The sequence below is a fragment of the Saccopteryx bilineata genome, chromosome 3, assembly GCF_036850765.1.
Source record: "Saccopteryx bilineata isolate mSacBil1 chromosome 3, mSacBil1_pri_phased_curated, whole genome shotgun sequence".
Taxonomy (NCBI): domain Eukaryota; kingdom Metazoa; phylum Chordata; class Mammalia; order Chiroptera; family Emballonuridae; genus Saccopteryx; species Saccopteryx bilineata.
Window position 1 is genome coordinate 179,899,234 of NC_089492.1, and position 25,628 is coordinate 179,924,861.

The window sequence follows — 25,628 nt, forward strand, 5'->3', positions numbered from 1 at the left end:
TTCCTTGTTAAAGTCTGTTTTTCTTCCTGGAGAGGATTGAGCCCATATAAAATGTATAATAGCTTCTTGAAAGTGTGTTTTTCTACACTTCTTGACGATAGAAAGAACCAGAGGAAAAGGAGCATCTATTATTTACAACTGTATTGGCCTAGGGGACACCGAAGGAGGCAGCTGAGTTTGACCTCAGTCTTAGCTGCTTATCTCTGAGCTCCCTCAGTCCCATTTATGTGTAGCGCCTGCTCCGTGGGAAAGAGGCTAGAGAGTTCACAGTGCTTAGGAACTTAGGGCTAGAAAACTTTAGCTTGTACCTGAGTGTCTGAAACCTTGCTGTGCCTGTGAATCATCCGGAGATCTTGTTAAAATACAGACTCTGAATCAATCAGGAGGCCTGGGTGGGGCCTGACGTTCTGCATTTCTAAACCTGCTGGGGGGTGCTGGTGTTGCTGGGCTGAGGACCACCTGGAATGGCACGGCCTTGGGCCACTGAGCTACATTTTAAAATACTGAGAGAGAGATAAATATAAATGTAGATACAAAGATGCTGAAGATGATGTGTTCAGAACAGTGATTATCAAACTGTGTAGTAAACCCTAAATGAATCTGTCTCAATTCATCTATCAACTCTCCCTCTACTTTCACTTTTCTAACAATAACGTTTAAGCATTGTGATCTGCATTTGTGTTTCTTTTGTAACTTCATGTTTATGTACCCTGTGTGGCTCCACAAGGTGTCGAAGAAATCTTTCTGCTGTGGCAGCAACATCCAGAGATGAACGCTTTGGGGCCCAGCTGAACCACTGGTGCTCTCAGCCCTGAGAAGGCAGTTGGGGGACACAGAGGCCATTTGCAGAAATCCCACTTCTTTTCTTCTTATCCTTGTCCCTTTCTTGCTCCCTGCCTTTTCCCTGCTGTGCTCTTTTGCACCTTCATAATTTACCTCTTACCTCCTTTCATTCCTGTGACTAGTCAGTCTCCCAGTATATCAGGGACATGGTGGCGTACTGTGGTGCCCTCTAGTGGTTCACTGAAAAGACTGCAAGACACAGTACTTTCCCTCACAGTGTTTCTCACTGATGGGAGGAGGTAATGGAGAAAAGTAATGGAGCCCAGGGAGGGGGCACATGCCATAGAAATTAAGAGTCATATCTCCTCCAAGCTGCACTAGTAATAGGAGGCATGGTCCTTCTAAATGTGGGAGGAGGATGGGTTGAAATTTTTATCAGTCTGGCCCTTTTTGCTCCAGTTCAGTGTTAATTTTTGTATCCTTGATTTGTCATTATTATTATCTGGAAAAGATGTTTATCAATGGATGACATTTTAAACAATACAAGGAGTCCTCAAGTTACAACAGTCTTAACATACGACATTTCGAGTTTACGATGCTCACTGCCATAAAAACTTTAAAAAAATTGAGATGTGTTTCAGCTTATGCCATTAGCATCATATTTTTTTTACTCATTTTTTTCTGCTACTACAGTACAGTGTATTTATGTTCTTTTCCTTTTTCTGTGTCTTAGTTGTGTGTTTATGTTCTAGATTATGATTTTACAACTGTATTAGAATAGGTAAGTGACTTAGGCTAGGGTGTGTTTTGACTTACACCAAAATTCAGATTACGTCACTATCATAGGAACAGAACTGGTGTCGTAACCCACCAGTAACCCGAGGACCCCCTGGGTATGTGAAATTTGTCAACACGAAGTCTTTTTGGTCCATTGGCAGAAGACCAGCCATAGACGCTATACAGAGGTCTTTAGAGCCAACTAGGCCAGTGTCTCTAAATAAGCAATGTAAATAAACCAAGGTACCACTGAGAATCAAGTCAATGTTCTTTTTCAAACTAGGGTTTTTAAAAAGTACCTTCAAAGGGGTTTTCTAGTTTTGTATGTTGTGCATTCAGTTGTATGGACAATTTTACATTTGCATTGCAATGGACCTCTTTCTGAATGTGTTTGACATTTTGCTTGGCTTTGAAAGGACTTTACTGCTGCTGTTTTTTCTTTCCTGAAGCTACCTTGGACTAATTAACCTATTTCCTTACTGGCTGGGCTTACTATATGCAAATATTCTCATTTCAGATTCTGACATACCACTCTTACATGAACATCCTTGATGAAATCCTGTGGGGTTTTATTGGCTCAGTGCTACTGTGGAGCCAGCAGGGGGCGTATGGAATGGTTGGCTTTGAGTACATCTCCCGTAACTTTTCTTTGCTAGATGGTGTGAATGTGGGAGCTCATTCAATTCCCTTTCTTAAGGATGACTCTTGAAATCTATAGATAAAAGATCATTCATTATCAGTACTTTTTAAGCAGCCAAAAAAGGGGAACTATTTTAGATGCTTTATAGTTTAATTTTATTTTGTCAGTTTTTTTAAAATAGCTTAGTCATTTTAATCGGTTTGCAAGTATTGGGTGTAAATTATGTGCTATACTCTTTATGCAGAACACAGTTACCTAGGACTTTAAAAAGCTGTAGGTCAGCCTGACCTGTGGTGGCGCAGTGGGATAAAGCGTTGACCTGGAAATGCTGAGGTCCCTGGTTCGAAACCCTGGGCTTGCCTGGTCAAGGCACATATGGGAGTTGATGCTTCCAGCTCCTCCCCCTTCTCTCTCTCTCTGTCTCTCCCTCTCCTCTCTAAAATGAATAAATTAAAAATATATATATTAAAAAAAAAAGCTGTAGGTCAGGCCCTGGCCAGGTAGCTCAGTTGGTTGGATTGTTGTCATGATACACCAAGGTTGTGGGTCACATACAAGACTTGAACCATTGAATGCATAAATATGTGGTACTACAAATTGATGGTCTCTCTCTCTTTCTCCCTCTCCTTCTCTCTCTAAAATTAATTTTTTAAAAATTTTAATAACTTTAGGTCAGAAAGGTAAATAATTGACATTACTCTTTTTTTTCTGTGACAGACAGAGTCAGAGAGAGGGACAGATAGGGACAGATGGACAGAAATGAAGAGAGATGAGAGGCATCAGTTCTTTGTTGCAGCTCCTTAGTTGTCCATGACATTACTCCTTTGCACAGATGTTTCTTCAGCATTAACATTTTAGGTCTTTAATTTTTGTTTCTGTTTCAGTCTCTAAATTGCCTCTCATCATATGAGAAACCCTATTATCATTGAAATGTCCTTTGATGTTGAGGCACCAAATTTCTAAACCTCCAACTTCGGTATATAGCTGATCACAATCATTGTGGCTGGGAAGCTTTCTCTTGTGTCATTTGTACTTTTTTCATGATGTTAGTTAGTGATATCAAGCAAAATCAACAAGGACTACTAAATCATTGGTCAAAAAAGAATTACAGATTCAGGTGGGGAGTGATAACAGTATAGGAGAGGTGGGGAATAGGCTGGTGTTGGGAGGGGAGCAGCGATGGGGAGAAAAGTGCCTGTTGAATAAGGATAGGGCTGTGGCTTCAGATAGACAGCGATCAGATGCTGAAAGCTGCTGCTTTACTGTTTTAAAATCAGATTGTAGAAACAAGGGTCTGGGTAGGGGGACCACCAAACCCTGAGGGCCTGGAATTCCCACCAGGGGATCTCACAGCTTCCCAGGATCACAGCATGTAACATTGGTCCCTGTAGGTTCCATTGATTTTCTGCCTCTTGCTAGGTGGGCTTCTGTTTGCCCACATGGCTGTAGTGACTCAGAATTCAGTGGTTACTGAGAGACTGATATATGTGCCCATGAGAAATAGCTCAAGACTCACTGTGTGTTCAGGTTTAAACACACAGTTCTGATAGGTCTGAAAGAAGTTTCATCTCGAAGGTTAATGGTAGGCTGGCTCTTTCCAAGGGGAAAAGGAGAGGGGTGTGTGAAGAGGAAACACAAAGGCCTCTTGTAACATCAGGGATGAAGCAAGTGTGTGACTGTCATTAAAAAAACGTTTCATATATCTGCCCAAGATTTTTAAAAAATGGTATTCATATTCTTTTTTTAACTGTCTCACAGATTTCTTTTGGTTTTCTGTTACTGTAGGAGTGGCTGTACTGGGAATTCTTTGGAAACTTGTAGAGAATGGGATTATTTCTGGCCTCCTTGGCTGAGTTGGCATGTTTGTGGGGGTGTGTGTGGGGTGTGTGTGTGTGTGGGGGGGGGTGTATGTGTGTGTGTGTGTGAAGGAAGAGAGAATTGCTGTAAAGTTAGGATGGACCCAGACTCAGGTGAAATCTTTGAGTAGTGCTTTGAGAGATGGGGACTCAGCGATAAGGTGCAGAGTTCAGGGCTCTCCCTCCTCTCTTGCTCCGCCCCAGGGCCCAGCTCTGAGGGCTCAGGTGATGTTCACTGATGTCATCATCTTTATGGGTTTCATTCGGTTTTCCAGCAAGGAACAGAAGAGGTGAGAAATGGGACCAATGTTTCTGCAAAGGAAACGTAAGAAACACATTGTCTAGAACTAGAAAAACAGGAGAGAAGGTATTGAGGAACGTGGCTTAGAGAATTTGCTAACTTCATAAAATGGTGTCCACTTTAAGTTTGTTTTGTTTTTTGTTTTGTTTTGTTTTTGTGACAGAGACAGAGAGAGAGTCAAAAAGAGGGACAGATAGGGATAGACAGACAGGAAGGGAGTGAGATGAGAAGCGTCAGTTCTTCGTTGTGGCTCCTTAGTTGTTCATTGATTGCTTTCTCATATGTACCTTGACCGGGGGGCTACAGCAGAGCAAGTGACCCCCTTGTTCAAGCCAGTGACCTTGGGCTTCAAGCCAGTGACCTTTGGGCTCAAGCCAGTGATCATGGGGTCATGTCTACGATCCCACGCTCAAGCCAAGAACCCTGCACTCAAGCTGGTGAGCCCGCACTCAAGCTGGATGAGCCTGCACTCAAGCTGGATGAGCCTGCACTCAAGCTGGTGACCTCTGGGTTTCAAACCTGGGTCCTTTGCATCCCAGTCCAACGTGCTATCTACTGCACCACCACCTGGTCAGGCCCACTTTAAGTTTAACACACTCGATGTCTTAACAGTCTTCCTGATGTGTTATCCATCATGACCAGTGTTTATCTGTTTTAATGCTGGGACTAGAATCGGATTTTCAGGATTCATGTTGAAGCCAAAGCATAGTCTTAGTCTTGCCAATGATGTCCTTTTCCAGTGCTGATATCGTGATTTCTTTTTTTCTTCTTTTTTCAAGAGAGAGGATGGAAGATAGAGAGAGGCTCCCATATGCACCCTAACCAGGATCCACCAGGCAACCCCATCTGGGGCTGATGCTCTGCCCATCTTGAGCCATGCTCACAACTGAGCTCTTCTTAGTACCTGAGGCAGAGGCTCCACAGAGCCATCCTCAGTGCCTGGGGCCAGTACAATCGAACCAATCAAGCTATGGCTATGGGAGAGGAGGAGGAGGAGGAGGAGGAGGAGGAGAGAGAGAGAGAGAGACAGAGAGAGGAAGGAGGGTAGGGGTGAAGAAACAGATGGTTGTTTCTCCTGTGTGCCCTGATCAAAAATCAAACCCGGACATCCACATGCCAGGCCAACACTCTACCACTGAGCAAACCAGCCAGGGCCAATATCGTGATTTATTTTCCCTCCTTCTCTTCCCTTCCCTTTCTCTTCCCCTTGTCACAACCCTCTCTCTTCCTTTTCCCAGATTCCAGAGCCGCTGCTGGTGGACTGCACCCACGGGGAGATGATTCCTCATGAAGAGCCTGGATCCCCGACCAAAATCCCATGTGATTTTCCATTCATTAGACTAAAATCAGAGCCAGCCAGACAGTGAAACAGTCACCGTGGAGGGGGGACGGCGAAAAATGAAATCCAACCAAGAGCGGAGCAATGAATGCCTGCCTCCCAAGAAGCGCGAGATCCCCGCCACTAGCCGGCCCTCGGAGGAGAAGGGCACAGCCCTGCCCAGTGACAACCACCGGGCAGAGGGCGTGGCATGGCTCCCAGGCAACCCTGGTGGCCGAGGTCATGGGGGTGGGAGGCATGGCCCAGCTGGGACTTCAGTGGAGCTTGGTTTACAACAGGGAATAGGTTTACACAAAGCGCTGTCCACGGGGCTGGACTACTCCCCACCTAGCGCACCCAGGTCTGTCCCGGCGACTACCACGCTGCCCACGGTGTACCCTCCCCCGCAGTCAGGGACTCCGGTGTCTCCCGTGCAGTACACTCACCTGCCGCACACCTTCCAGTTCATTGGGTCCTCCCAATACAGCGGGCCCTACACAGGGTTTATCCCCTCACAGCTGATCTCCCCAACGGCCAGCCCCGTCACCAGTGCAGTGGCCTCTGCTGTGGGGGCCACCACTCCATCCCAGCGTTCCCAGCTGGAGGCCTATTCCACTCTGCTGGCCAATATGGGCAGTCTGAGCCAAGCCTCAGGAAACAAGGCTGAGCAGCAGCAGCAGCACTTAGGCAGGACTCCAGGGCTCATTGCACCAGGGTCCCCGCCACCCCCCCAGCAGAACCAGTATGTCCACATTGCCAGCTCTCCACAGAACGCTGGGCGCACGGCCTCTCCTCCGGCTGTCCCCGTTCACCTCCACTCCCACCAGACGATGATCCCACACACGATCACTCTGGGGCCCTCCCCCCAGGTCGTAGTGCAATACACCGACTCCGGCAGCCACTTCATTACTCGGGAGGCCAGCAAGAAGGCTGAGAGCAGCAGGCTGCAGCAGGCCATGCAGGCCAAGGAGCTCTTGAACGGGGAGATGGAGAAGGGCCGGAGGTATGGGGCGCCCACCGCGGTGGACCTGGGCCTGGTAAAGGCCAGCAGCAAGTCAGCCCCTCACCCTTACGAGTCCAGGCACGTGGTTGTCCACCCCAGCCCCGCAGACTACAGCAATCGGGACTGCTCTGGGCTCCGGGCCTCTGTGATGGTCCTACCCAACAGCAACACCCCCGTGTCGGACATGGAAGTGCAGCAGGTCACACACCGCGAGGCCTCCCCCTCCACCCTCAACGACAAAAGCGGCCTGCATTTAGGGAAGCCCGGGCACCGATCCTACGCACTCTCACCCCAACAGGCTCTGGGTCCTGAAGGCGTGAAGGCCGTCGCTGCGCTGTCACCCCACACGGTCATTCAGACGACACATAGTGCTTCGGAGCCACTCCCCGTTGGACTGCCAGCCACAGCCTTCTACGCAGGCACTCAGCCGCCTGTCATCGGCTACCTGAGCAGCCAGCAGCAAGCGATCACGTATGCCGGCAGCCTGCCCCAGCACCTGGTCATTCCCGGCACCCAGCCCCTGCTCATCCCGGTGGGCAGTGCGGACATGGAGGGGTCGGGGGCCGCCCCTGCAATAGTCACGTCGTCACCCAAGTTTGCAGCAGTGCCTCACACGTTCGTCACCACTGCCCTCCCCAAGAGTGAGAACTTCAGCCCAGAGGCCCTGGCCACCCCAGCCGCCTACCCAGCCATGGTACAGGCCCAGATCCACCTGCCTGTGGTGCAGTCCATGGCCTCCCCAGCGGCTGCACCCCCGACGCTGCCCCCCTACTTCATGAAAGGCTCCATCATCCAGCTGGCCAACGGGGAGCTGAAGAAGGTGGAAGATTTGAAAACAGAGGACTTCATCCAGAGCGCAGAGATCAGCAGTGACCTGAAGATCGACTCCAGCACCGTGGAGAGGATTGAGGACAGCCACAGCCCGGGCATTGCTGTGATCCAGTTCGCCGTCGGGGAGCACCGGGCACAGGTAATGTTCTCCTGGCTCACACGGATGGGGGGACACCCTGCTTCAGGCCCTTGTTTCCTGGCAAGGTGAACTTCCTCCAGGACACAGAGCCATCTCTGCACTGGGGGAAATGAAAGATTTTTATTTATACCTAGACTTTAAATTCTGAATCTAAGATCCTCAAGAGAATTAAGCGTCAATGCCCCAAAACGTCCGCTGTTTTTAAAGGAAAGAGCTTCTGTATATCTAGAGGGAGACTATCAAGTACCATCCTCAAGACAATTTAAGAAAATTGCCACTTAAGTTATGTTTTTGTCCTGGGATCAGATGGGACCCTGATTGAGAAAGGCTGCCTGGTTTAAGGCCCATCTAGACGACATTCTGCTCTCTCTTTTTTGCCCCCATCAGGGAAAGATGTTGCTGGGCAGGTAAGGGCTTCCGATGCCCAGAGTCACCATATCTCATTATCAACACCTATGTTTTAAAATGTGAGTTTTATTATTGTTCAGGTATAGTAAGGCCAGTAGATGAGGAGATAATGGCCATTGAAAACATAGACTTTTATGTCACAGATCCCAAGAGGGGACGTGCCATATGGGACAACATGGGGCAGCATCAGGCCGATTGGGGGCAAAGGGAGTGGGGAGCAGAAGGTGGGCAGGAGCCTTTATGGTGGTTCCCATGGGCAAGCATGCGTGAGACAGGGTAAGCAGGTTAGGACTGGCTAGTTGGAATAATTTCAGTGAGTTCTCTCTCTAGTTGCCTGAGCAGTGGCCTGGAGTGTGGAAACCTGGTGGAAGGGGGTAGCTGGGGGTGTGGGTGGGTGCTTTACCCATGAAGGGCACTCTCCTGGGAGAGTTGGTTGCTCTCTAGGATTTAGCTAACCCTGAGGGCCACCTCCCTCCAGACCAGCAAGGCTCCCAGATGTCAGAGCGTCAGAACACGGGAAACAAAAGGCATGATTGATACAATCCGAGAAGTCTGGGCTGTCCCAGGTGTTGCCCTAGGCTTGTGGTGAACAGGAACCCCAAGGGTCATATGCAGTCCACCTGAGTCATGTTAAAAACCAGAACTATGATTAAACTCTCTTATAATTTCCCCGGGCTCCTTCAGCCCACCCTTTTCCAGTCTCTTAAGTCTCTTGAAAGTACTTATTCCACAGCCCATTATGTGAAACAGCAACTTCACTGCCCAGGTGGCATGAGTCAGATAGGTCAGACCTGCAGGAACTTTCCTGGCTGTGGAGCCCCCTTCTCTGTGAGTATTTCCATCAGGGACTTTGAAATTCTCGGGTATGACAGTGCCCCCTTCAGGTTTGAGCTGAAAAGGGTCCAACGCTTAGTCGAGAGTTGGGACATTCACAGAAAATAAAAAAACAAAAAATAAAGACAAACTCGTTAACGTTTTGAGTTGTTTTAAGTATATTTTTAAAAGATCAAGTGAGGTGGGGGAGGCCAATTTTCTAAGGGTTTTCTGGATCAGCCTGTGAATGACCAGATGTGGTATCTTGCACAAAGTCAGGGGACCTGCCTTGCCAAGAGCCTTTAGCCCCAAATACTTCCCCTGTTTATGATACGATGTCACTGTAGGCTTAGACTCTTTGGTAAGGCTCAAGAAAGATTTCTCAAAGTTCTGATTCGAAGAAAGAGCAAAAGTCAAGATTTTTTTTTAACTGCATTCTTATTTACAACTCACTACCCATCTGTAGTTGCTGCTCACTCTGACCTTCCTACATGGATTGGGGTGGATCCTAGTAGGGGGAAAAATGAGTTCTTTTTAGCAAAGCTGCCTTTTAACAGACCCCAGCTGAAACATGGGAAAGAAACCAGAAGGAAAAGTAAACATGTTTTGCATGGTATCTTTTTTTAAACCCTTGAAGCATTAGTGTGCACAAAGGTAGGAGTGAAAAGAGGTGTGATTTTTTTTTTGAAACACGGCTGGTTCCTGACGGATATCTCTTTCAACCTGAGAATAAACAGCAGCTGTGGCTGTGGGCTGGTCTCCAAGGCCCTGGCAGCCCCAGACCGGAGCTCACAGGCCTCTTTAGGTTTGAAATGGGCCTGGCAGGTCTGAGAGAGGAAGCAGGCATCTCTCTGCATTTCCCCTGCTTGATACTTCACAGAAGGAATGCTTAAACGATAGAGAAATTGGCTTCCAGGCCCAGTCTGATTTCCTTCCCGTAGCCAGACCACTAGTCTCTTTGCTGACAGTCAAGGTGCAAATTAGAAGGTAACGAGTTTGTCACAGCCTGTTGGCAGGTCTGTCAGGATGGCCCCGTGCAGTCGGGCTGCATGCTGGGAAGGGCTTCTGCAGAGCACGGTGAGAGGGCTGTTGTGGAAACAGAGTGCAGAGCCCCGGTGCAACCAATGACTGTCAGTTTCCCCAGAAGCCTATCAGAAACAGGCTGACATCATCACAGCCAAAGTACTCCACTAGCTGCCTGTGCTGCAAGTGACAAGAGCAGGAGCAGTGGAGAGTCCGAGAGTACTAAGGAGTGGATGTCATTCACATTCCAAGAACAAAGCACCCCCTCCGTGATCAGTGTCACCATGAGAGCTTCCTCCCCAGGCCTGAAGAAGAATCAGTCCCCGTCTTCCCAACTGGTTAGAAATTGCTAACACTTGCACCCACAGGGAGGTTAGACATGTGCAAATTATTTAACTTAATTAGCAAAATCACAGATTCGATTGGGGAAGTTGTGGGAGCAGGGCTGGTTTTCCCACAGGAGATGGCTAATAGCCTGGGCATAAATCATACACAGTGCGAGATCTCTGGGGAAGCTTGGCCTTGTGAAAGGTCCAGTCGCCCTCCAGCGAAGGACGTGTGGTGTGCAGAGCCATGAACCTGGGTGCCGGTCGGCTGCGACACAGGTTGGTGCACCTCTCAGAGCTGCTGTTCCTCTCATTTCAGAACAGGCAGGTGACTTCTACCTGGTGGTACCTTGGACCTCCTTGTATTGTAACCCTTTGCTTTCCCTCTTGCCGAGTAGGACAGTCCTGGTGGAACTTAACGAGCATCAGCTACCAAAGCTCCGGGCTATAAAGGGAACCTCTACTGACCTTATGCTAGTGATCCACAGGTCGACCTAGTGGGAACTAAAGCCAGTCCATGTACAACCGGGGGGTTTGCACTTTAGCTGTTATTTTTAAGGAGCTGAATTTCTGATTATTACTGTGGAAAGATGCCTCCAATGTTGTTTCCAGCCGAAGCCCCAGACAAGGCAGTGGTCAAATACTTTCACACACTTGTCACCATTCCTACAGCTTTTCCATAGCCAACCCAGCATTTCTGTGTCCCAGCTGCCCCACCCCCAGGAGCCGTGAGGAATGGAGGGGAAATTCCAGGCCTTGTCCCTCAGTGGCCACTCTGCATGCAGTCTTCTTCCTCTGCTGGTGAGGGTCAGATAGCAGATTCCACCCCAGGTGAGAGAGTCCTGCTTCCGTCATGTTTTCCTCTCAGCATTGGTGATTCTTCTGGTCGAGAGCCCCAAGGGACAGTAGAATCGCTTCCCTTGGGACCTCACTTCCAAATAGAATCCACTTAATATTCTCCAAGTTTGAGTCCATAAGTCTGTGGTGACTCCCAGAAGGGATCGCAGGCAATAGTGTGGATGTGAGAACCAGTGTGACTCAATAGGAGTGTGGAGCATTGCCCGCGTGGGTGGGGAGCGGGCTGGCTGCTAGGGAAATGTGGGACCTGCAGCCAGAAAGACTTCCGTCGGAAGCTGTCCTTCCCCACTCTGTAGCCTGAGGAAGTCATTTACAAATTATTGCACAAATAACTTACCGTGCTAATTATAGCTAAGCCTTCCATTCTTGGTTACATAGTGGGAATAATGGGGGTTGTAAGAATGAAAGAAAATCAATTCAAAGGAATCAGCACAATATGTAGCACATAGTAGGCCCTCGACACTGCTAGTTTAAACCCCTTCCCTTCTTCAGTGAGGTGACTTTGGCCCTGAGAAGGGGCCCAGTGCTGGGAAGACCCCATGCTCTAACAAGAGTTTATGGAAGGGGAAACAGTTTAGAAAACCCTAGAAAAGAGGCTGAACTTTCTCAGTGAGCCCAGTGAGCTGTTTTCACCACCTGTATTCCTGCGCGTGTTCACATGAATGGCCCAGGAGCGTGCACACAGCTCCCATGTGTGTGAATATATACATGCTGTGTTTTTCTGAGCATGTGCTGGACTGGAGTGGCAGGTTGGTGGTCCAGCCCTCCACCTCAGTAAGAGGGCCCAGGTAGAGACGGGCTCCTGGGCCTCTCCTGCAGGGGCTTGCAAGGAGAGACCCACCCAGGAAGGCCCCACATAGAAGGCCTCAGCTTCCACCTGGAGAGTTCTGCGAGCAGCCACCTCACCCCTCTGACGTGTGCTCCCCAGGCCTCAACTTCTTTCAAGAGCACACAATATTTGCTCGGAAGAGCACTGTAGTAAACTGTATTTGTAAAGGGCTCTGGGGCGACACCTTTCTTGGGCGACTTCTTTCCTAACTGCTGAGCTCCTTATGTTAGTTAGTAGGCCTGTCTGTCGCTTCCCAGATCCTGCTGGGGTGACTGTTTCCCTTTACCGCCACTGTGCTGATTGTTTAACGTTCAGTGCCATGTCCTTCTCCTGATTGCCCGTGCGCGCGCGCGTGTGCGTGTGTGTGCGTGTGTGTGTGTGTGTGTGTGTGTGTATCTGTACGTTCACTCATATGGCATCTTATAATGATGTGCTTACTGCCCCTTTTCTTTCATTCCACTATTTTTTAATTTGACTGCCATGTTCTCTGAGTCATCGGTGGCAGTGTTATGCAGTTAATGGATTAGTTGGTGCCTAAAAATAGCCAAAGCCATCATGCAAGCAGCACATAAGCCTATAGAGTCCCTTAGCAGCCAAGGCAAACTGATGTGCCAATGTTGCACATGTGGAGCCTGGTGGAAACGCATCTTAATGTATCAAAAAACAGATAATGACTGCCCTGTGCACAAAGCCCAGTGCTAGGTCTGCGGGCCAGTTCTTGGTGATAATCCCCCTCTCAGTGCTAAGGCTGAAAAGGCTGCAGCAAAGACACAGTAGCAAACCTTTAGCCTTTGTGCGATATAAGGCCCCCAACTTAGGCGATCTCCCTTGTATTATAGAAGCACATTCTCTTGAACCACTGTTGTCAATAGCTTTTTTTGTTGTTGTATTTTTCCAAAGCCAGAAACGGGGAGGCAATCAGACTCCCGCATGCGCCCTACCAGGATCCACCTGGCACGCCCACCAGGGGGCGATGCTCTGCCCATCCGGGGTGTCGCTCTGTTGCGACCAGAGCTATTCTAGTGCCTGAGGCAGAGGCCATAGAGCCATCCTCAGCGCCTGGGCCAACTTTGCTCCAATGGAGCCTCGGCTACGGGAGGGGAAGAGAGAGTCAGAGAAGAAGGAGAGGGGGAGGGGTGGAGAAGCAGTTGGGCGCTTCTCCTGTGTGCCCTGGCTGGGAATCGAACCCGGGACTACTGCACGCCAGGCTGACGCTCTACCACTGAGCCAACCCGCCAGGGCCTGTTGTCAATAGCTTTAAAAAAAAAAAACTTTAATTGTTCAAAGTAGTTCTAGGTTTGCAAAAAAAATATTTTTTGAGCAGAAAATACACAGAGATCCAGACACAACAGTTTCTCCTATAAAATATTGCATTTGTATAGTATATTTATTACAATTGATGAGCCAATATCGATACATTGTTATTAACTAAAGACCGTAGCTTACATAAGGGTTGACTCTGTGTGCTGTGCATTCTGTGGGTTTTGGCAAATGTGTAGTGTCATGTATTCAGCATTACGGTATCACCACCCTAATTAATAATCCCTTATGCTTCACCTACTCCTCACCCCACAGCCCCTGCCCTGAAGCCCTGGCAACCACTGAGTTTATACATCTCTATAGTCTGCCTTTTCCAGAGAGACATATAGCTAACTCCTACAGGTTGTAGCTTTTTCAGACTATCCTCTTTCACTTGGCAATATTCATTTAACCCTTTGAGTAGTACCAACCTCGTGGTTGGTACCTTGTAGGTACGTCCTCGTGCCTCCCGACCATCCAGACTACGACGTACAAAAATTTTTATTTTAAAAATGTGTACGGCAACATTTAAAAAAGGCAAATGTATGTTCTTCTTGTTTCCATAAATTGGTTATCAAACAAACATAATTTTAAGTTAATAAAACTGGAACTAATTTCATTTTTTGAAAAAAACTCACTCCCGGGGGTCAGCGAGCATGGAAAAAACTCACTATTCAAAGGGTTAAGTTTCCTCCATATCTTTCTGTGGCTTTGACAGCTCTTTTTTATTTTTATTTTTTATCATTGAATAATGTTGTTTTTTAATGCACTCATTTTTAAAACCCCAAAAGAGGAGCACAGGTGAGAGAGCATCTGTGTGCCCGAGAGCTGTCCTGGTCGCTTGTTGAGCAGGTCCTGATGGAGCCTTCCAGAACTGGAGGCTCTGGAAGCCATGTGACAATGTGGGAGAGAAACCCAGCTTGTCATTTGGGTTATGTGTTTGGAGGCCTCTCTCTGCTAGTCTGGGGGTTTGAGCAAGCCCGACGGGCCTCCACTGAGGACTGAGTAAGGCTTAGCACCAGCATGGTCAAATATCTCAAACAGAACTCTCACATATATCCTCACACTCGAGTGAAGGGTTGTGACTGTTTTTATTAATGATTTTTAAACACTGACATTAATAGTCTCTTGCTTAGCTTTTAAACATTGTTCCAGGGTTTTCTGCTGTTCTTGATGTGAGAATGTAGTCCTGCAAACTAGCCTTCCAGGAAAGCAGGCTGGCTTTCCTTGTCAGGTAAAACAGGATCCAGAACTTGACTTGCAGATGAAGTTAGGAATTCCCATGTTAATACTTTTACTGAAAGCAGGACATATTTACTGAAACCCAGCTCCTGAGAGATGTCATTGCTCCCAGGCACAAGCCAAATTGGTACATTTGGGGTAGTATCAAACAAAAATATCTTGTAAAAGAGATGCCCTCCACATTCACAAAAACAAAGATTCTTGTTAAGAAAATAGGAAAGAAATTTAAGCAACAGATGTTTTGTTTTCATTATATCTTGTTTTCGGTGGTGTGTACATACTATATGTATGTATACAGATAACACCCCTCTAAGATTGAAATGTACAATCAAACAGCATAAATATGTGTGTGTGCATACTATGTTTAGGTACAAAAGGTATTGACTAAGTGGTTCAGGGAAATTTATTGATCCTGCACACAGGAGAGCAAAGACTGGTCATAAAAGCTGGTCATTAGACAGACCAGGAATATGACATTGAATAAATCATTAGCAGCCCAGAAGCCATGCCTTCTTGTCCTGGCTCCTCCATCCTGAATAGAAGGTGGAGGGGGTCATCTTAGAGGGTTGGGTTAGGGGGCTGGAGAGAGGGAGGGGTAGACAGACTTCTCGTAGGAGAAAGAGGGGTGAGCAAATGGGTGTGCCTGCAGCAGCAGGAGGTGGGAGAAAGCAATGGAGAAGGCTGAGAAGTGATCTGCCCCTGAAAAAGATAAGTGCTGGCTACCAGGCTTCCAGAGATGAAGACGGAGGGCCTCAAGCTGACATAAGGACAGCAGCTATTCATGCTCACATTTTATCCTACAAACCACCTAATGTATTTGGGAAAAGATGCATTTATGAGATGAAAAAAAAATGGACTGTATTGAGCTGCCAGAATTTATGTAACATGCTTTGGTTTTATAAGGTACTGCCCCAGGAATATGTGTTCATTGGGGTTTAATCAGAGACCATTTGAAACCCCCTGTGGCTTTGACAGCTCTTTTTTATTTTTATTTTTATCATTGAATAATGTTGTTTTTTAATGCACTCATTTTTAAAACCCCAAAAGAGGAGCACAGGTGAGAGAGCATCTGTGTGCCCGAGAGCTGTCCTGGTCGCTTGTTGAGCAGGTCCTGACAGGGCCTTCCAGAACTGGAGGCTCTGGAAGCCATGTGACAATGTGGGAGAAACCCAGCTTGTCATTTGGGTTATGTGTTTGGAGGTCATAAAATGAATTAATGATTATCAGCACAGCTGAAACAGCAAAAAGGCACTTCAAAAGTAGAGAGAAAGGAACTGAATATGATTCTCATGATGAGCTCAGCATCTGACAGGACTGCTGAGTAAGGCTGCTGTGCCTCAGCCCAGAAAGCTGCCTGTTAGGGATGGCCAGCCTTAGGAAGGCACTGCCCCTCTCCCTGGAGAGGACTGTGTGCGGAGTTTAGTGCTAGCAGTCGAAAAGAAACAAGGACAGCCAGAGCCTCTCAGCGTCTAAACATTGACCTCTGTTGGCCAGTTGTGCCATTGCAGCGCCTGTACAGATGGAAGGCAAACACGGAACTCCATATTCAGATTTGTACTGAGCACCCGTTGCATGCCAGAAAGTGTCCTGGACTCTGGGGATAGGAGGGTACACAAAACATACAGTAGCTTAGCCCTTGTGGAGTGTAGGCTTGTGGGAGTATGAGGAAAGAAGTGAAACAGACAAATATGAGGGTGCCTAAAAAATAATGCATCAAAAGATAATTGATATGGGAGAAAAAACAAAGCAGCAGAGAGAGGGCAGGAAAACTAAGGATGGGGATGTTATTTTAAATAGGATGGTCAGCAAAGCTCTTCCTGAGGAGGGGAATGGGGAGTGACAGTGCACAAGGCAAAATGGATTCCAAGTGCAGAGACTGGCATGTGTGCAGACCCAGAGGTACAGGTGGGGTTAAAGGACCAATAGGAGACAAGGCACTTACAGTGCAGTGAGTACTGAGCATGCCAGCCACATCGGGCTTGTTCATGGAGACCCATTCTCCCATTCTCCCATTCTCCCACTGACTGTCGCAGTACAGGCAGTGAGAGATGGTCCATTCTTGATATATTTAGGAGAGAGGACAGGTAGGATTTGCTTTGTGACTTGAATGAGAGAAAGAGCTGAGTCAAGCGTTGACTCCCAGGCCCCTGACCTGAACTACTGGAAGAATGCAGGTGCCATTCATGGAGATGAGAAGAACATAGGCAGCACCAATGGCAGGGGCATATTAGGAGGTCTGTTTGGGACATGTTCCATTTGAATTACCAGTAGCTATCCAAGTAGTCTTCATCAGATAACATGGTGGCCAGTATCCAGATACACCCTTGTGAAGTTACTTGCTGTGCATGCACATTCTGTTTCCCCCAACTGAAGCGAAAACTAGGTCTTAAACAATAGGTACTCTTCTGCAGTCCCTAACATTTAACAGGTACTCCGTGTCGTTATTGAACTTTATTACGACTGCAAAACCTGGATTGGGAACACTCGATCAATAACCTTCTAAAGCTCTCAGCACCATAGGGGAGATCTGCATGGGTCTCAAATTCAAGGAATTCATAGACTCATTGTTCTAGTTTAAAGTAACAGCATGTCACAAAATCCCACCAACTCAGTTTCATGTCCAACACAGTGCTCATCAGCAGTGACAGCGTGTTCTGAGGTAGATAAGGCTTCTCTCCAAGGGAATTTCAAGCAGACAGACCTACCCATGTACCTTCTCACTGAAAAATCCCTAGGTATGATTTCTTCATTAACTGTTAATGATCAGTTAACCTTTAAGAATGTTTATGTCCTTCTGACAAACCTAGTTATGAAATAAACAGATTTGTTATGAATACTTTAGTGTGCTTATCTGAGATGTGCAGTGAGAGTTTAACTTTCACCAAAGAAAGGGAGAAAACTTTAGTTTGCATATGTGCCACCCCAAAAATAAAAAAGTGCATTATCTAGATAATTCAGGCTACATAATTAGAAGGAAAATGTCTTCGGATACATATTAGCAAGGATGAATAATTAGTGGGGAGAAAAATAACATTTGGTTTGAGCTACCCGATCTACTGCTTACAATGACAATATTATCTGAATAATCTTTTGCTCCTAATTTGTGTAGATACACCCCGAGGCATGTGGTGTGGCATTCTTCCAGAAGGGCAGAACCTCCATGGAAGGAGACAGAGCCAGAATTTAGGAGGAAGGGACCAAAGGCAAGCCTTTGAGGGGGTGTAATATGTTTTCCCAAATCTATCCAAGTATAAATAAATTCCATTAACATTGGCTCTTTTTAGTGCATATCTTAAATATTCTTCTCTCCCCTAATTACTTTTCTTTCATAAATTTTTAGGTAGGCTGTTCAAGATGGACCACCTCTAAGACCTGTCTTTGGAGCTTTGAGATGAGGGAGTAATGGAGGGCTTTCATAATGCCCCCAAACCTGACTATGTATATATGTGGGTATATAAAACAACATAGCCTTTGGAATAATCATTAGTGTTATCTGCTGTAAAGGCCTTGAAGACATTTCTTCTTAATTAGTCTACAGATATTTGGTAACATGTAAAAGTCTCAGATAGAGTTGTCTATGAACGTACAGTAGATATTATTTTCAGAACGTGGAATATTGGCTGCTCTGAGAAATGTGTATGATATGGCTCACACACCAAGACACTGTGAGCTGGAAGGTATTAGGCTATCAGCAAAAAGACAGACTGCCCAGATCAGGAGATCATCTAGGAACATGCAGAGCCAAAAAAGAGGCCAGTATGTTTGTAAATAGTGATTCTAGCATTAGGAACATCATGTGACCTCTGACAGTTGTTCAGGGATAAGCAAACAATAAGTGTATTAGAGATTCTTAGGAGATATTTACACTCGAGAACTTTGTTTTTATGACTTGGAAATACAGTTAAACAACCCTCACTTGAAACAGCATTTGTTCCTCTGCTCAGTTTGTGATGTTAATGGCTCCAGAGGTTATGGACAGGATTTATGGAGACAGCTCTAGGTTGGTCCTCCTGCTTGTAACTCAGTGGGCCATTCTGATACTGTAACTTGTAAGTATGATTGTATGTATGTATGTGTGTGTATACATATATATATTGTATACAATATATATATGCAAATATTCATGTGTGTGATATAAATGTAGTTCTGTAATTTAATATCAGCCTCGGTACACACTTAAATGGGGAGACTAGAATTGTATGATATAAGTGGGTGTAAAACATACACCATCTCTCAATTTTCTGCATCATGAAACAAATCCATTAGCTCATGCTGTTGGGATCGTATTTATTTCAAGTGACATTCACCACTGCTGGGGGTAGTAGGAATGCCAAGTTCATCTTTTTTGGTGGTATTATATAATATCTTTGTTCACAGAGGCAGAGATCATGAGAATAGGAAAAAGAAAATGGGTTTGGGGGCCCAAGAGATGAGGATTAAATCCCGATTTCATCAATTTATAGCTATGGCATTAGATAAGTAATTTAATATCTCTTAAGACTATAATATAGTTCCTTATTTGTAAATTGGAACGACAGTTCTTTTTTTCCCCACCAGTATACTGTTAGCAGTAAACAAAATGCTTTTTGTAAAGTTTGTACCTGAATGTTTGACAGATGGTAGATACTTAAAAAATCTTAGCTTTCTTGACATTATTAAAATAGCCCAGAACTATGAAATTTTCTCCAGGTAATATTCACATTTAGATGGGTTCATGCTCATACACTGTAGTAATAGGCTTCCATATAACTTCATTCTAGTTGCTTCTTCTAAAAACACGTCTTCTATGAAGCAAGTAAAGTATGTCATTTGAGAAATGTGTCTAGAATTAGATCAGTCATAGTTATCAAGAAAAGATAAAGGTTAAGTAGAAAAAAATACAATCCATGTAAATTACATGGAAACATACTACTTTTAAAGTTTTAGAGGGTATTTTAATTAATTTATGTGCTTGTATTCCTGTCTATAAAATTCAACAATATTTTTATTATTATTGTATGTAATCAGTATTATTTGGTTTACTCACATATATACCATTCTCATTACTTTTTTTTTCTTTGTATCTACAAGTTTCCATCTAGATTTATTTTTCCTCTACCTAAAGAATATTCTTTAATATATTCTTTAGTAGATCTGTTGGTGGTGAATTCTCTCAATTTCTGTTTGTCTAAAAGATGCCTTTATTTTGCCTTCATTCTTTTTTTCTTTTGACAGAGACAGAGAAAGTCAGAGAGAGGAATAGACAGGGACAGACAGGAAGGGAGAGAGATGAGAAGCATCAATTCTTCGCTGTGGCACCCTAGTTGTTCATTGATTGCTTTCTCATATGTGCCTTAACTGAGGGACTACAGCAGACTGAGTAACCTCTTGCTCAAGACAGCGACCTTGGGTCCAAGCTGGTGAGCTTTGCTTAAACCAGATGAGCCCACGCTCAAGCTGGCGACCTCGGGGTCTCGAACCTGGGTCCTCCCATCCCAGTCCGACGCTCTATCCACTGCGCCATCACCTGGTCAGGCCCCATTATTAGTTTTCAAAACCAGCCAATGACAATGTATCCTCGTTTAAGAAGAATTCCGTTCTTCCCTTTCCTCCAAACTGGTCTGTGCCTTTCTTCTGCTCTCCTATAGCTTAATACTGTGCAAAGAGTTATAACCCCACTTGCCACATTGATGGGCAGTTATTGTTCATATGCCTGCTTTGCCTACTTATTTGTGAATTCCTTTTGAGACCAGGACTGTCCTTCCCAATTTATTTCCTTAGCATGATACACAATGGCATGGAGAAAACGGCAGCTTTTGAAATCTACTGGGCCTCTCCTGCTTTCAGTATGTTTCCAAACAAATGCAGAAACCGATTTGAGTATCTGGGCTTGGCCTTGTGGATAGACCACGTACTTGAGCTCTCTGTATCAATGTTACCCTCTCCCAGCAGTGCTCTCCTCTCACTCAGACCTCTCCCTGTCTTGCCTGGCCTCCAAGTTCTGGTTGAAAGCCTTGCCTGCTGACTCGAGCTCTGATTCTGCTTCCCCTAAATTTCTAGGGTATACATTCATTTATCCAATAAATATTAAGCCTCAGGTCTGTACCAGATACCCTGCTAGCAGCTAGGAACACAGAGATAAACACAAGGGCCTGCCTTATGGAGTTCACATACAGTCTAGCTCTGACCTGTATTCACCCTGTCAGACATGAGAAGAGCACTTGCCCCCTGAGCTAATACAGCACAGGACCCTGTCTAGGGCATGAGTCACCCTTAGAGCCTTGCTCAGTGCTGATCACTAGACTTCTCTCTGCCTTGGGGGGGTCAACTGACTTATTTTAATGGAGCCCAAATGGACTTTTACACTGGCTTCTGCCCAACATTGGTCTATGGTAAGTACAGGTACAGCACAGAATTAAGAGCCTCATTTGTGTGTTGTTAGTAGAAGAGGTTTGTGGGACTGTCATATATTATTTTTTTTCTATTCAGCTTCTATACGTGTGCGTGTAAAATAAAACCGGAATAAACTGTTTTCATTTATTCCTTCCTTTCCTCTCTCTCTGTCTCTTCGCTGTTTTCACAGGTCAGCGTGGAAGTTTTGGTAGAGTACCCTTTTTTTGTGTTTGGACAGGGCTGGTCGTCCTGCTGTCCAGAGAGAACCAGCCAGCTCTTTGATTTGCCGTGTTCCAAACTCTCTGTTGGGGACGTCTGCATCTCGCTGACCCTCAAGAACCTGAAGAATGGCTCTGTTAAAAAGGGCCAGTCCGTGGATCCGGCCAGCGTCCTGCTGAAGCACTCAAAGGCCGAGGGCCTTGCAGGCAGCAGGCACAGGTACACCGAACAGGAGAACGGACTCAATCAGGGAAGTGCCCAGATGCTCTCTGAAAACGGTGAACTGAAGTTCCCAGAAAAAACAGGATTGCCTGCAGCGCCCTTGCTCACCAAAATAGAATCCAGCAAGCCCGCGACAATGAGGAAGAGGAGGTGGTCTGCACCGGAGACCCGCAAATTGGAGAGGTCGGAAGACGAGCCGCCTTTGACTCTTCCCAAGCCTTCTCTAATTCCTCAGGAGGTTAAGATTTGCATTGAAGGCCGGTCTAACGTAGGCAAGTAGCAGCAGTGGGGAAAGGAAGTGCGGCTCTCCCTTCTCGTTTGTACCCAGATTACTGTAGGCTAAATAACAGTATTTACATGTTATCCTCTTCTTTTAGGTTTCTGTTATAACCTTGTCCTTAGACTTACAGCTGGTGTTGCGCAGGAAACCGGTGCATATGCTTTGTCCACGAGTGTCTGTCCGTGGGCGAGCGGGCGGCCAGAGCGGGGCCAGGCCGTGCACCAAGCGTCCCGTGGATGTGAGTGTGGCTTTAGCGCGCCTGCGCTGTAGCGCGCCTGCCTTCTTGAGCAGCGCAGGCGCGCCCGCTGGGTGCTGGCCACTGGCCACTGGCCACCGCTGGTTTCAGGAGGAAGTTCTGCGGGAGGGGAATTGCTGGGGGGGGGGGGGGGTACTGCTGGGGGGTGCGTACGTGCAGTGCTGCAGTGGTGCCACAGCAAAGGAGGGTCTTTTTCTCTCTGCCTCCCCCTGTCTCACTCTCCGCTCTTGGCACGGGATTGGAGGTCCAGAGCTATGTCCTCAGGAGGTCTCACGTGCAAAATAAGAATCAGGAACCCCACTTCAGGGCATCCTAGAAAGGCATCGACAGCAAATGGAAAGCTAACCGTGTAAAAGAACATTTTTCCCCCTCCAACATATTTTACAATAAAAGCAACTTTTAATCATATAGATATATATTTCCCCCTATGGGGCCTGACTGCACTGATTCTTTTCTTTAAAGAGCAACTGCCACATGTGGGATTTTGTTTCTGCTTCACTAGTGCAGTGATGTCTCTCTCCAGGGTGTCTGGTGGGCAGGGCAGCCCCTGCTGCATCACTCCACTCCGAATGGGGGGGGGGGGGGCAGTGCCGGTGGCGAGCAAGCACCCACTCTGGTTTCTGTGCAGTGTTAGGAAAACCAATCAGGTTATTGCATTGACTCTGCTCCCAAGAGGTAGACGCGAACTGCCTGCCCTTCAGAGTGCAGCGGGAGCTCTTCGGTTGGGTTTGCAAATCTTTTGTCTTTTAACTCTAGTACTGTTTATAGTTCATGACTATGGACAACTCGGGTGCCACTTTTTTCAGATTCCAGTGTGACGTGAGGAATTAGATTTTGAAGATGAGCATATATATTACTATCTCTAAGCACTTAAAATGCTGTTCACACTTTATTACCAAGCATCTTGGTCTATCATTTAACAAGTACTGTATCTCACTTTAAAGTCTTTGGGAAGGAAAAACAAACAAACTAAGTTGCTTTCTTTTTTCAACACTGTAACTACATTTCAGCTCTGCAGAGATTCTCACATCAAGATACTGAAAGTTTCAATGTGGTTTAAAAGGATAAATGTGAATTACAAACTAGCATGTGACAATGAATGACCACCAGTACAGCCTAACAGAAGGCACTTTTCACTTTGATGTTTGAGAAGGAATTAAAGACATATGCAGAGCTGGCAGAGAAACTGAGAGAAAAGGGATAGAAAAAAGAATACTCATTTTTGTCCAGTGTTTTCCTTTTTAAGATGAACTTTTAAAAACCTTGCGATTTGCACATCTTAAGTTTATAATTTGTGTGATATTCCTGCAGTTTTTATCCAATGACATTGTGGGAAAAGGTTTGGGGGACTGAATGAGCATAAATAAATGTAGCAAAATTACTTCCTAACCTGCCTAAACATTAGGCCGTTTTATAAGGTTACGTTCCTTTCAAAATTCATTTTGATCTTTCTGCCACATCTGTCACAAAAACCAGGTCTTAGCAGGACAGCTCTAAGAATTTTCTTCGGATTCATTGAGAGAGTTTTCCATAAAGACATTTATATATGTGAGCAAGTTTTGTTTTTTTTTTTTTAAAAAAAACACAATTACTTCATTATTGTTAGTTTAAACCATTCATTCCCAGAGATCTGAAATATTGTTTGTAGGTTTTGAGTTTGCATCTCAAAGTGCTTTAAAAAAAAGTTTTATAAGTAGGGAGAAATTTTTTAATATACTTACTTGGAATGGCTGCAACTAATCCGAACAAATACATAATCTGATTTTCCTTTTACCATTGAAAATAGTATTTTTTTCCATTTTACAACCTTAAAAAGAAATTCTAACATCAACCCACATTTGAGTATCTAGTATTCCTTCACATTCTGTTCTCACCAGGACTAATGATTTTTTTATAAACCATTTTCTGGGATGTACCAAAAGCATTTGAATAGATACAGAATAACTAGAGCCAGTCCTTGACTTTCTTCGAGTTTCATTACCCCCTCAGCATGCTAGCAAAGAGCTGGGTGGGTCCATTCTCACAGTCATTATGCTTATTTAGTGCTGTGTTTTTTAAGCATTTCTGTTCAGAGAACTTGCTTAATCTTCCATATATTCTGCTCAGGGCACTTGCAATCATTAGGTTTTGTTTTTCCTTTTGTTTTATAACTTTTGATAGTAAGAGGAATATGGGGCTGCCACATCAACTGTGTCCTCATTGGTACCACTATCTACAGCCACTCGTGTGGACTCAGAAAAACACCCACCACCTTTTGGCTTACTTAGAGTATTGAACAAACTGGATCCACAACACGGACACCAAAATTGGAAAACATACATACATAGTTTGGAGCAATAGAAACATCACCATCGTTTTTGTGCTTCTATTTCAGGTATAGGAATTATAAGAGAATTGGTTCTTTCTAAACGTTCCATTTTATTCTCCTGCTTTTTTTAGCATGTGCAATACTTTCCATGCCAACGGTCTGAGTAGTGTGCTCTAGTGAAAGCTCATACCCTCTTGGCTTTTCCCTTGTTCCGAGGGAAGGAGCTAGGAAGGGGAGGGCCTCCCTTTGCGAGCTCCCCCTGCGTCTGTGGATGCTGTGTGCTGGGCGGGAACCTTCCAGAGCCCAGGTATCTGTCACCGTGTTGAAGAAAGAGCAAGCAGAGGAGATCTAGGGGACCAGCTGCAGTGCCCCTGTCCCCAGGAGGAACAGTGAATGTGGAGTGTGGAGAGGAAGGAGGCATTCATTTCTAAGGTGCACTCTGGAGCAATATAGCCTGGATCAACCCATTTTCCACGCTGTTTTCCACAAGTGGGCAGGCCTCTCCTCAGGTCTGGGTCCTTGAGACTTTGAGCTCTGCCTCTGAGCCCGGGCAGGAAGTGTGACCTGTGTGCGCATGCACTGTTAGCGTGCAGGCCCATGGCTGTGGAGGGGGCCACCTGCAAACACTGCTCACCACTCTGTAGAAGCTCTCTTCACATAAGAATATCCAGGGGACAGGGGACCTCTTCTTGTTTGCAGACCTTGGTGACCAGAGCAGTCTTTGTCCCCACTCCGTGTAGCAAACCTAACAATGACAGGCATAGAAATTCTTTGGTGCCCTGCAGCCTACAAGGATCAGCCGTGTGCCTCTCTGTATGTACTGTGTCCACTTTGCAATACTTACCAACAGCCGTCTTTAGTTCTTTCTTTCCTGTTTCCCATTTTTAAACCAGTAACAGCAGGCCTCTTGCATTTACAATGGAACACAATCACCAAGAAATTAGTCAGAGTGTAAAGAAAAAAATATAAGGAACCAACAAACAAGAACCTTTCTTTATAAGAATTTCCAAATATAGAAAATGACTGTTCTTTAGAATGTTTAACTTAAGAATTATTTCACTTTGTCTGGGCCACACTGGGGTGGAGATGAAGAGATGGGTGCCACTTACCTCAAATCTTTTGAAATGGAAATCCAATTTGCATTTTCATTTGGACTTTCAGAATAATTTTCTATGTCAGTCAATTTTTCATTTTCCCCAACTCGCCCTGTTTGGTTTGGGATGTTTTCTTTTTTTTCATTGCTGTTGTTAATCCCATTTCTAACTCTGAATTGTGACCGTGTGTTTTTTGTTAGGTGAGTGTGTTGGGTTTTACCCCCCAGCAGGAAGTGGCAGCATCTTCCTTCTCCCCTACCAGGAACTCTGCGGAACCTTTCACACCTCTTACTCAGGGACGGGCTGGTGTGTGTGTGGTACACTGATGTGTCCAGAAGCAGCACTTTGACTGCTCTGGAGTAGGGTTGTACAACTTCAAGGAATGTTTGGATTTCCTGCACCTTGTGGATTACTCCTTAGATCCTGCATAG

The 25,628-nt window shown here is 45.7% G+C and overlaps 1 protein-coding gene across 12 annotated transcripts in view; it reads left to right on the top strand.

Moving 5' to 3' along the window:
• The window catches only part of ATXN1 (ataxin 1), a 635,797-nt gene extending 610,460 nt beyond the window's left edge, over positions 1-25,337 (top strand). For all 12 annotated transcript variants that reach the window (XM_066268334.1, XM_066268323.1, XM_066268325.1 and 9 more), the window contains 2 exons: positions 5,596-7,648; positions 21,009-25,337. In XM_066268334.1, the coding sequence (XP_066124431.1) occupies positions 5,756-7,648; positions 21,009-21,539 (2,424 nt within the window). In that variant the 5' untranslated portion in view covers positions 5,596-5,755 and the 3' untranslated portion in view covers positions 21,540-25,337. The remainder of the gene's footprint in view (positions 1-5,595; positions 7,649-21,008) is intronic.
• The last annotated feature ends 291 nt before the right edge of the window (positions 25,338-25,628 follow it).